The following is a 12,105-nucleotide window of genomic DNA, read 5'->3' as shown; positions in this document are numbered from 1 at the left end:
TGGGAAATATACAAAGTCATCTTTGGGGGAACTTCTTTAGGAAAAGGTAAGGCTTGTGACCTGGTGCCTTAGGGGGTTCAAAGGGCACATCAAATGACACCAGTATTATACATGGTTTATGGTAGCTAGTCAAAGTATTTGCATTGGGGCCTTGGAATTGCAAGTTATGTCACTGGCAGGAGGGATTGTCCAAGCTGGACAACCCCTTTAAGCCCATGCCCATCAAGTTTGGATGGATTGATTGGATTTGTATTTTTTAAAAGTCATGTTACATATGATATGATCTTTCTAATCATTTTAAATATATTTATTACATTTTACTCTTTCGTTGTCCTTAAAATAACTCGGTGTAATATTACAGGGCTGACCTCGAGCTGAACTACGCCAAAGGACTTGAGAAAGTGTCTAATAAGCTGACCAAAGCTCTGGACAGAATGAACAAGAAGTAAGTAAATGTATATGCATTATATATTAAGACATTAAGAATTGAAAATGTTACATTGTAATTTTAATCTTGTGCCCTCTATTGGGACAAATTGATGGACCGAAACACATTATGAGTCTGACCCAAATGCTGGATTGGGACTAACCATGCAGCCAGTCTAAAACAAAGACTTTGACTTTGCTTCATCAACTTTATTTAGGCCTGCATATAAAGGGATTGCAGAAGCAAAAGTATGATTAGGGGCAACTCTATTCCTGTGTATGACAATATCCAAACTAAATTTTGGAGAAGCCTGGTTAAGAAAACTCATTTTCAAATACAACACAAAAATTTGTTTTAGCCAGAGCAGACAGGACCTATACAGAGCACTCTGGAGGACATGGTCTGTCCATCGTATTACATAGACATAAGCAAAAACAAACGCACTCTGCAAACACAAATAATAATGTAAATACAATAGTGTCATACTCACTATAGAAAATGTTCTAATGCTAGATTATAAATGTGAGTTTCTTGTCAAATACATTTTGTACAAAATTATACATCCCATCAATTGACCTGAGAACTATGCAATGCTCCATAACTAGACTTATAGCTTACCCGCCCCATCACACTATAGGACAGATTTAATAATCCGGTCTAATGTTTAGGTAGAATAAACTTAAACTAGACAGTCTAAAAATTTGAAGATTTGTAAAACTGAGAAATCTGGAGAACCTTTAGGATGTCTACTTTAAAGGAGTTAGGCCACGGTTAATGTAAACCAGACATCATATACACCGTGTACACAACTATTAGGCAAGTTACATTATGAGGATTAATTTTATTATTGAACCACTACAGTGCTGTTGGTCAATCCAAAATGTTAATAAACCTCATATCTAAGAAGGCAAAAATGAGCTTTCCCTTTCTTAGGAGTATATCTATGCCTGCATAATTATTGGGCAACTATTAGTGGTAAATAATTACTATGTATTTAAATTCAAGAAGGGGAAGAAGGGGTTATGTTCGGGTTCAGCTCTGTCATACCAGTCATAAGGCTTCCATCCATGGAGTCTGTCAGTTTCTTAATCTGTTGATGATCAACTTTTTGTGCAGCAGCAACCACAGCCTCCCAGACACTATGCTGAGAGGTGGACTGTGTTACTTCACTGTAGGTCTCTCATTTAAGAACAGCCCATAAGTACTCAATAGTATTTAGGTCAGGTGAGGAAGGGGTCATGTCATTATTCTTTGATCTTTAAGGGCTTTACTGAGTAGCCATACAGTGGAGTACTTCGATGCATGTGATGGAGCACTGTCCTGCATAAAAATCATGGTTTTCTTGAAAGATCCAAACTTTTTTCTGTACCACTGCTTGAAGAAAGTGCCTTCTAAAAACTGGCTGTAGCTTAGGGAGTTGATTTTGAGTCCATCTTCAACATGAAAAGGTCAAACTAGCTCAACTCTAATAATACCAGCCCATAGCAGCACCCCACCTTCTGTACACCTTGCTGGCATCTGAGTCAAAGTGGAGATCTGTGTCTGTTACTAAACCAACCACAGGAAAATCCATCTGGTCTGTCAAGAGTCACTCTCAACTTATCAGTCCATAAAACCTTTCAAAAATCTGTCTGTCAAATATCCGTCAGATATTTCTTCATCCAGTCTTGACATTTCAGCCTATGTGTCTTGTGGTTGGGGTTCAGGCTTCCTTACCTCGACCATTTATCTAGCACTGAACACCTTGTACTTCTGGGCACTCCAGGGAGGTTGCAGTTCTGGAATATGACAGCACTGGAGAATAATGGGTTCCTGGTCGCTTCACATTTGAATCTTCTCAAATCTTTGCCAGTAAATTTGTGTCTTTTTTTTCTTAACACGTTTCTTCCAACTCTATTGACTATTTGCAACAAAATGTTTGATGGTTCTGTGATCTCGTTCCAATATGGAAAATATTCATAAAAATCGCTGCCAATATGGTCAAAATACTTGCCTAAATATTGTGCACACAGTGTAGTATGTGATAATCTCTTTCTAACAAAGCTAGAACCAGGCTTGAACCTCCCATTAACCCATCTACAGGCTAGAAAGTTCTTAATGATTCTACCTGTTAACAGTAGTCTGAATATTTCTGAAATATAGTTGCCTCAGATCCAGTACCATCAGTCTCCAAATGGGGCTTTTATTAATTAAATTGCCAGATGATGCAAACTCACATATCACTTAGGCACATTAATTGGAAATGCACTATGATGTAATAAAATCGATGAGGATAATGAGAATAGAACATTAATATACAGTCACACCCATCATGATTCAGTCTTTAGGCAGCAATAAATTTCTCACATACACTGTCATAGGCTCAGGTTGCTGCCAAACAGCCAATGATCAGTCAGCAAAATCTCCAGTGTTTATAGCATGATAGATGGTGAACTTTGACGTCAGCTCACAGATACTGTAGATCAGATGATATTTATTTGTGTGTAAAGGTTATTTATTTATTCAACCTAATTGATTATTTCAGTTTTTCCTCAATTAAGTTATGGGGGGTCAGTTATTGAACAGAAATACTCCTAAAATCCCTGCTCGCTCCAGGTCTAAAAAAGGTGGAGTGGTGTGGGCTTACGCCTGGTTTAGGCGTAGAAAATGGTCTATATGTACGTTTGGGTCGCCTTAATCAAGACCCCTGTTGGTGTTGTGTGAGGTCCAAATCAGCAGAAAGTATGAGCTTGGAGTGACTGCGACAGAGTCAGGATGTGAAGCTGAAGCAATCGCTGGTTTATTATTACAAAGGTTACATCTTTTATATCATAAGCGCAAAACAAGGCATTTAGCCAATAGCTACACCAACCTCCCCAAGGTTATAGAAACAAACTTGACATTAAAATAAAACATCTGCTTATCTTTGCACTTCTTGACACCATTTACTGGTACAGGATGTGCATCATAACATCATAACTTGTTCTCCTGTTCTTAATTCTTTATCAAATAACTTGGCTTTCTTCCCCGAAGGTCCTCTCTTCACACACATAAAGTAAGGCAAAGGGAAAACATGGCGGTGCAGATACAAAATGGATTCCTGACCCTAACATGTAGGACAGCAGGGACGCTGTCTTACATATAGAAGCGGCGGTGGATCCACTGAAGTTATAAAGAGGCCGGCACCTCTTCATAACTTCGGCAGATCCACCGCCAGCGGAGGTCCTTATTAAGACTGGCGTCTAAAACGCATTTGGGGGCATGCTTTAGATATTGGATAACCCCTTTAAAGGAATTGGTTCATCTCACACATTAATGGCATACTGCTTGGCATGATGGGCTCTCCTTCACTTCGGGTGGTCAATTCTGGAAATCGGAGCATGTCCCAGAGATAGGACACACACCTATCTCACAGTAATCGCATATCCTAGCAATATGTCATCAATGTTTGAGATGGGAAAACCTCTTTAAGGGACAACTTAAAACTCCTTTGCAAATATTCTAAATAGGCCTAAGACTTGACCTCTCAACACCCCACCCCCATCCCACATAAGACAGTAGAGAGCCACTAGTAAGCAGCTCTCCTTTTGGTGGTCCACAACATCCATCTATTACATCTTAATGTTTTCCCTTTTGTAGCCAACAGAAACTTTGACTTGTAAAATCAGCAGGAGTCTTGAAAGTTGGACCACCAAGGAGATCTCAAATCAAAGAGTTTGTCTTCACTGAGACAATCACTTTGATGCAGTATAAACAACTGGATGGAGGTGTGTGGTAATCTCTGAACAACAATTATAGATCAAGATAAGGGTCAAGTGGTCTCCTCTCACCAAAGCTTAGGGGGCTCTATTTGTGCCCTGGCATCTGTCTTGGCTGCTGCCTAATAATCTCCCAGAGCCTGAAGATCTAAGCTTGGCTATCCTGACAGATGAGTCAGGTTAAATAAGGGTGAATAACCTAAGAGTCAGATCCTCCCTAGATTATCAGGAAGATACCCAGCAGTTTTTAAATCTTTGCTTACCAAGGAATGTGCATTGACAAGTTGCCGAAGTTAAGTGCATACAAATGTGCCATCAATTAGAGATTTCTGGATTTTCATGGCCACCACTCCTCAGACACTTCCACACTAATTGTTCAGTCCTTGCCTTTAAAACAACTGACTTTCATGCATATTTACTTAAAATATTTGATCGCTCTGGATACCACAAACCCTGCAAATGTGGGCGCCTGTTCCCCATTCCTAGAATAGAGAATTATCCATTTTGAATGGTCACATACTCTTGAAGTCTATGGGTAGCCCTACTTTTTAAAATCTATAATAGGCCAAGCATCAGATTGCCACTGATTAGACTTTTATGGCATGGCCAGTGCATATGTTATTTTTTTTTATAATATGAAAACCCCTTTAGGGTTCCATTATAGGTGAGCATAGATTCGGTCTTATGTTCTTTGACGGTGACCTTTTTTACATAGACATCAGCCTTTGTCATCATTAGTATCACGCATTTTTATGGATAGGAAGGCGGCTCTCTCATTCCTTCACTAGAGATTAGATTTCAGATAAGATTAATGACCATGGAGTTTAGAGTTCATGAAGGTTTTCCTGTAACATGCTAGTGCGTTACAATAAAAGCTAATGCCCTCATTGTTCAGAAGTTTAATAAATCAGAACTATTGTTTGTGGTTACTAACTGCATTTTTGCAACTTTTTGTATTTACTGGGAGCTATTTATGGGGAAAGGTTTGACATGACAGCTATGCTGTTTCCGATATCCCTGCTCTGTACTTTATATGTGAATGAAACAAAGTTGCAATACTAGACATAGCCTACAGACAAGAATATAGACATAGCCTACAGACAAGAATATATACATAGCCTACAGACAAGAATGTAGACATAGCCTACAGACAAGAATGTAGACATAGCCTACAGACAAAAGTATGGCAGTGTTTCTGGAGAATTGCCGGACCGTTAAAAAAAATAATTATCTCTTACTATCCCTTTAAAATCCACCAGACAATGCATTTAGGCCGATCTCTAAAGGTCTCATCCTTCCCCCCGATTCCTTTTTACCAAAAGCTTACTTAACATTATCGAGTTGTCAGCTGGTCTCCGTATCCTGACCCCTAATACTGACGTTTTGACATGGACATTTAACCGCTGCAGCCATATCGCCACCGCTGCAGCAGACACCACTGAAGTCACCGCAGCCAGTGCTTGGTTGCAGAGGTCACATGCCCTTGTCAAAACATCAACACTGAAGGTCAGAACACAGAGAGTAAGGTATTACTCTGCTACTTTACACCATTTTACGCATTCCATAATACAGGGATGGCCAACCTGAGGCTCTCCAGATGTTGCAAAACTACAACTTCCTCCAGCATTCCCAAACTGCCTCCCGCTATCAGCCTACAGCAGGGCACGTTGGGAATTGTAGTTTTACAACAGCTGGAGAGCCATAGGTTGGCCATGCCTGCCATAATACCATAAAATAAAACATTTCAAAGGGCTGGGCAGCCCCTCTAATTTCAAAGTTATCGCCATACTCATTAGGCTACTTTCACACTAGCGTTCATAGGTCCGTTCGTGAGCTCTGTTTGAAGGAGCTCACGAGCGGACCCGAACGCCTCCGTCCAGCCCTGATGCAGTCTGAATGGAGCGGATCCGCTCAGACTGCATCAGTCTGGCGGCGTTCAGCCTCCGCTCCGCTCGCCTCCGCACGGACAGGCGGACAGCTGAACGCTGCTTGCAGCATTCAGCTGTCCGCCTGGCCGTGCGGAGGCGAGCGGATCCGTTCAGACTTACAATGTAAGTCAATGGGAACGGATTCGCTTGAAGATGTCACCATATGGCTCAATCTTCAAGCGGATCCGTCCCCCATTGACTTTACATTGAAAGTCTGAACGGATCCGCTCAGGCTACTTTCACACTTAGAATTTTTTCTAAGTTATTAATGCAGACGGATCCGTACTGAACGGAGCCTCCGTCTGCATTAATATGATCGGATCCGTTCAGAACGGATCCGATCAAGCGCTAGTGTGAAAGTAGCCTAAATTAGCGTTCAGTTTAGTCTCATTTATGGGCTTGATAATCGTATTGTTAACTATTTTTCTGCAATACACGCATGCCTATAAATTCCATTTAATGATATCCTGGTTAATCATCTTTATCTTTCAATAAGACTGCAACAATTGCACCATCCGTATCATTAAGACGTCAGTAAATTGGCAGGCCTTGCCCTAATGGAACAGCAGACTCCATGCCCTCCATGCAGGGCAACATTCTGGTATTTCGACCTTTTAGATCAGGGGTAGGCAACCTCCGGCACTCCAGCTGTTGTGAAACTACAACTCCCAGCATGCATACTTGCTATGCTTCTCTGAGAACTCTCATAGAAATGAATGAAGCATGCTGGGAATTGTAGTTTCAGAACAGCTGGAGTGCCGAAGGTTGCTGATCCCTGTTTTAGATCAAATCCCCAGTATTTTTCAGAATAGAAATTATTTGTGTGTATAACACAGAATGCATGAGATCAACACTGTGCACACTGCTGCATTTTACAGTGTATTGATCATTCCACATGTGCCTCTGGTGTGCATATCGCAGTATAATAATATAATATAATAATAATTATTTGGACCACCATATTCCGCAGCGCTTTACAAATCCAGAAGGTTCATGTACAAAACAAGAGAAATCACAACATAACTGGCTAATATACAACTGAAACACTAGGGGTGAGGGCCCTGCTCACAAGAGCTTACAATCTATGCAGTATGTGGTACTACAAGTGTAGTGCAGTAGATGTGATCAAACTTGCTACAGGCTAATTCTTACTAACTACATGCAAATATCCAGCTTGTTAATTCACTCTATATTGTCCTCAAGTTCCAGTTGGTGTTTTCAAGTTGCCATAAAATTAGCCCGCCATACTGTATTTGCAAACCTAATACGGAAATTGTATAGTGAGCCCTGGTGTGGGAGCCCCCTGAAGAAGTTTTTAACATAAAGGGGTTTTCTTATTTGCATCAACATCCTTTAAATTAATCATTTATGAAGGCAGCTGTGATGTTGTAATGTATTAATTTTACCTTTATCTTCCGTTCTTGGCTTTGGTCACATGACCATGTCCACGTAGCTCTTTCTTATATCTTGTAATGTTCTGTCCATGGGCTGGGCTGCGATAGGGAAGTGTCTATGTAACTAGCTGGGGGTTGCACATTCTGCATATTGGCCTAGGTAGATCTGCACAGAAGATAGCCATAGGGTATTATTAAAAGGTAGACTAATACTGTGTTTTTATTCATTATATATCCAGTTGTATTAATACTGCCTGGGCCTGTGCTTCTGAAGAAATGAAGACCAAAGCTGAAGTCCATAGGTAAATGAGACTAATGTGCCTCCTGAATTGCATATATTGAGTATGGTCAATGCCTAACCTTCCCCAGGACATCAGGACTGGTATGGCTGTTATCTGCCCAAGACCTTGTGAACAAAGTGTGCATTACCAACCACAATTCGACATGTCACCCAAATTGCATGTCATTTTGCCGTCTGCAGCATTTCCATTGAAACAGCATTCAAACTGTGTGACTAACAGATTTACGTCATCCAATGGATCGTGCTATGATTTTTTTTTAAATAATACGGGGTATATTTAGACCCATAACTGTTGGTGGATCTGCCTAGGGGTGCAACACCAATGAGGCCAGGTGAGGCGATCGCCTCGGGCAGCACCAGGTAGGAGCAAGAGGGGGCAGCAAAAGGGCCATGGGCAATGAGGGCTTTCATTGTGGAAACGCTCATCTCTACATAGTCAACTGCATCGCTGTACTCAGGACAGCAATACAGTTAAATTCCGCAACGGGGCACGGGAGTGATGTCTCCCTGGCCCCCCATTTCCTCTAATAGGCTTTAGTCCTAGTTCCTGTAGCAGAGGCCGGTGTCATCATTATTGCGCTGCCTGAGCCGGGCGTTTCAGTTTTTGCCTCAGGCAGCAGAAAGGCTAGGTGCACCCCTGGATCCACCAAAGTTATGAAGAGGCGCAGGCTTCTCCATAACTTTTGGCGTATCCAGCGCCAGTTATAAATGTAAGGCAGCTTCCTAGCTGTCTTACATTTAGACCCTTTTCTACGACTAAAACGGGCGTAGAAAATGCAGGCCCGCCCCCTTCCACGCCACGCCCACAATTGTAGACCTGGCGTGAGCGGGGAAAAGTTGCGCCACCATATGCTCCTGAAATACACCTAATTTAGGCGTATTTCAGATGAATAAATTACCCCATACATATATATAAAAAGCTGTATACCATGGTACGACAATGTATGTATGCCTCCATAAAATGCTCTAAGGCCCCTGTGCAAGTAAAGATTGCGAGCTTGTTACTTCTATCCATGATTCTCTGGTCAACCTTTCATTTGTTGGATCAGAATTCAATTCTGAGCCAAGAGAACCTTGATGCGTTTTTCGATTGTCATATAGCCTCGGCTAAAGACCCCTGTGTTAGCAGTAACAAATGACCCAATTTCATTACAAAACCTCCAGAACTATTTATTTCCATATGTCTGGATGATATTAGTTGCTCTTTCTTTATCTCAATGACATATTCCTATCATGACATTGCTAGGATATGGCAACACGGTGGGTCACATCCATCAAACGATTGGGGCAGTGGCGCATTTTCCCGAACAGTAGGTGGACAAGAATGTGCAGGAAAAGACTGTAAAGAAACTGGTTGACTGGTGGCTGTTGGACCCCCATGATCACAAAGAATGGCTTTTGCTCTGATTTAAGAGCTTGATGGAAGATAGAAGGTCCTGCAGTTTTTTAGCTAACTTTAAGCCAGCAGAATTGTGATTGCTGCTCTGGATTTGATAGCAGTATAAGCTATGATGGATGATTTAGCTCTCAGCATACTACCTGTATATAAATTTAAACTCTGGAGGTTAGAGAGAGTTTATTGTTACTGTACCAAAAAAAAGCATTGTAAATTTTGCCGGCCATTTATCCAGTTTAATGGCCTCATAACTTAATCTGCCGTCTCTGCATTGGTTAGAAAACTTGGCACAGCAATCGTGCAAGAAGCCATAAAACCAACAAATCAAGTCCTGGACGAGCACGAGAAGAAGAGGAAAAAGGTAAACAGCAGACTGGATTTATGGGCGTGAATTGTGTATTTGTTTGCCGGCTTTGCTTATAGTGCTCAGGATATCATTTTTTTATAGTCATCTTCCCCCGGTGATGTCTTAGGGACATTTTTATTACTTGCCATTCATTTAATCATTCACATTCAATATTGTCTTCTGATGTCTGATATTGTGAGCAAGCTGCAAACTCAGCATATCACAGACTTATCGTTAGGAAAAAGGAATCCAGGACCATTGTAATTAGACAATGGCAAAAAAAACTATACAATGCAACAGCACTCTGCAAACCAAATAAAGTACAATAATGCCAAAATAATAGAAAGTATTCTGGTGCAAATGCTACGCTAATAAATTTGAGATGCTTGGCAAATCATTTTGTGCAAAATTATTTGGGCCCGTCTGCCATACGTCAAGGCGATCTCAGTAAGACGGGAGCTTAACACTAAATACCACATTAACTGGTGCCATACTGGCCTCCATTACATTCAGGGAATGCAGGAACATATGCAGGCATAATATAATGTGGGCTCAGCATGCATGTGGAACCTGCATTCCCTGAATGTAATGGAGGCCAGTATGGCACCAGTTAATGTGGTATTTAGTGTTAGGTTCCCGTCTTACTGGGATCGCCTTGGCGTATGGCAGACGGGCCCAAATAATTTTGTACAAAATGATTTGCCAAGCATCTCAAATTTATTAGCGTAGCATTTGCACCAGAATACTTTCGATTATTTTGGCATTATTGTACTTTATTTGGTTTGCAGAGTGCTGTTGCACTGTATAGTTTTTTTGCCTTTGTGCTTTCAGCCATGGCAACAGACACCTGCGCACTGGATCTGCTGACTGACCCCCAATTTTTCTTTGCAGATTGTAATTAGACAGGTTAGATAGATTTACCTTTGGTAAATTTGCTGCGCAAAATTCCCATGGATTTTTTATTGTAGACTGTGATGATATTTATTACAAAGGACTGGAGTACACTTTTTTGTCAAAAAGTCTCAATGATAAATGTTGCCAAAATTGTTCCTCTACCCACAAAACATCTGCCTGCTTCTTAGTCAATGTAAGCTGCCAGACACTGAGCAGACCTAAAAATGACCTAAATATGTCACAAATGTGATGCAAATGCCTACTCTGCCAACAGAACATACAAAATCACTTCACTTTTCTGCCGCTGCACACTTGATATATTAACCCCAAAGTGTTTGACTGTTAGCAAGATGCACCAAATTCACCATATAGCATCACTGTGATTAATTTGGCGCATCCTCTGACTTCCTGATCCAAGTGTACTCTGTCTAAATGTTAAAAAGCCATAATATACCTTCCCAATTGGATTTCTAAATGCAGATTCTTTGGGGGTAATGTATTATGAGGGTGATATCTGAAGTCACTTTTTTTGGAGTATCTGTTTCTTCAAGCCATTTTTTGTGACAAATTTAACAAATATTGCATGCAATTTGCTCAAGTTGTCACCCAACTCAGTCTAACGTCTAATCCCATTTATTATAAATGTCCTATCAGTACTTAGTCCAATAGGGGATTGGAATATTCCTTGAGAATTTTTTTTTATTTTTTTAAGTCTCGATTGACACGTCCGCCAAAAAAGTAACTTCGCCCATCTGTGCCTCCCTATGTAAATACAAAAGCAGGATATGGCGCAAAACGCAAAAACAATGTTGCAAACACTTTAAAAAAGATACTCCATTGACAAAACAGCTAAAAACACAACACTCTTCTGGTACAAGTCCATTTCATATATTACCACCTTTACTCCCATGGGAGGTAAGCTTTACCAGAGAGGTCTAGCCGCGGGTTATTCGCATCTCCATGTTTAAGCCGAATTTTTTTCCATATAGTGGCAGATTACAAAAACAGAGGTTGTGTTGTTTCCAGTATAACTGCTTACAGTGAGACATGATAAAGTATTACTGAAGGACAGTCAGTTCATCCCATCCATCACCCTGTGTATTCCTGCAGTACTAGGTGTAATATGTCATCATCAGCGAGATTTCCTCCTGTAGTCACAGCCTAAGCTGACGGCATGCAGAATAAATGGACACAATAATAATGAGTTCCCTCTCACCTATAAGCTAGATAATGAAGTGGACAAGACGGCAAGCATTGTGTTAAGCAACTGGAGAGAGCAAATAAAGGTATGGCCTGTATTCCGGAGGGGGGGGAGAATACATCTCCTCAAACGTCCAGGCCTTGAGAAATAACTATATAGTATATAACTATTTTACAGATAAAAAAGAAGCTCACGGAACATACCAAGAAACACGAAGCCCTTTTTCATCACGTGGAGAATGAAAATGCAAAAGAATCTGTGACAGAGAAAGACAAGCAGAAGGTGGATAAACTATTCAGTTACTGCATTTGGGGGAAATCTACTTATAAAACCTAATGTCATGGGGATTGTAATGAATAGAGATGAGCAAAGTTTTCAAAGATTTGATTCAGACGCTTCACAGAATTTTTCAAAAAGTTTGCTTTGTTACGAATTCATTCATCACGTAGCTCGTTAAATCAGCTATATACCGGACTGCAGG

The 12,105-nt window shown here is 40.8% G+C and overlaps 1 protein-coding gene across 1 annotated transcript in view; it reads left to right on the top strand.

The window, feature by feature from the left end:
- Positions 1-12,105, top strand: part of NOSTRIN (nitric oxide synthase trafficking) — a 68,652-nt gene that overhangs the window by 7,974 nt on the left and 48,573 nt on the right. Inside the window, exons 3-7 of the mRNA XM_044304276.1 lie at positions 362-445; positions 7,726-7,788; positions 9,463-9,544; positions 11,647-11,709; positions 11,802-11,906. Coding sequence (XP_044160211.1) covers positions 362-445; positions 7,726-7,788; positions 9,463-9,544; positions 11,647-11,709; positions 11,802-11,906 — 397 coding nt within the window. The remainder of the gene's footprint in view (positions 1-361; positions 446-7,725; positions 7,789-9,462; positions 9,545-11,646; positions 11,710-11,801; positions 11,907-12,105) is intronic.

Source organism: Bufo gargarizans, chromosome 8 (genome assembly GCF_014858855.1).
Source record: "Bufo gargarizans isolate SCDJY-AF-19 chromosome 8, ASM1485885v1, whole genome shotgun sequence".
Classification (NCBI taxonomy): Eukaryota; Metazoa; Chordata; class Amphibia; order Anura; family Bufonidae; genus Bufo; species Bufo gargarizans.
Note: the sequence above shows the minus strand (reverse complement) of the source record. Positions and strands in the feature narration are given on the sequence as shown.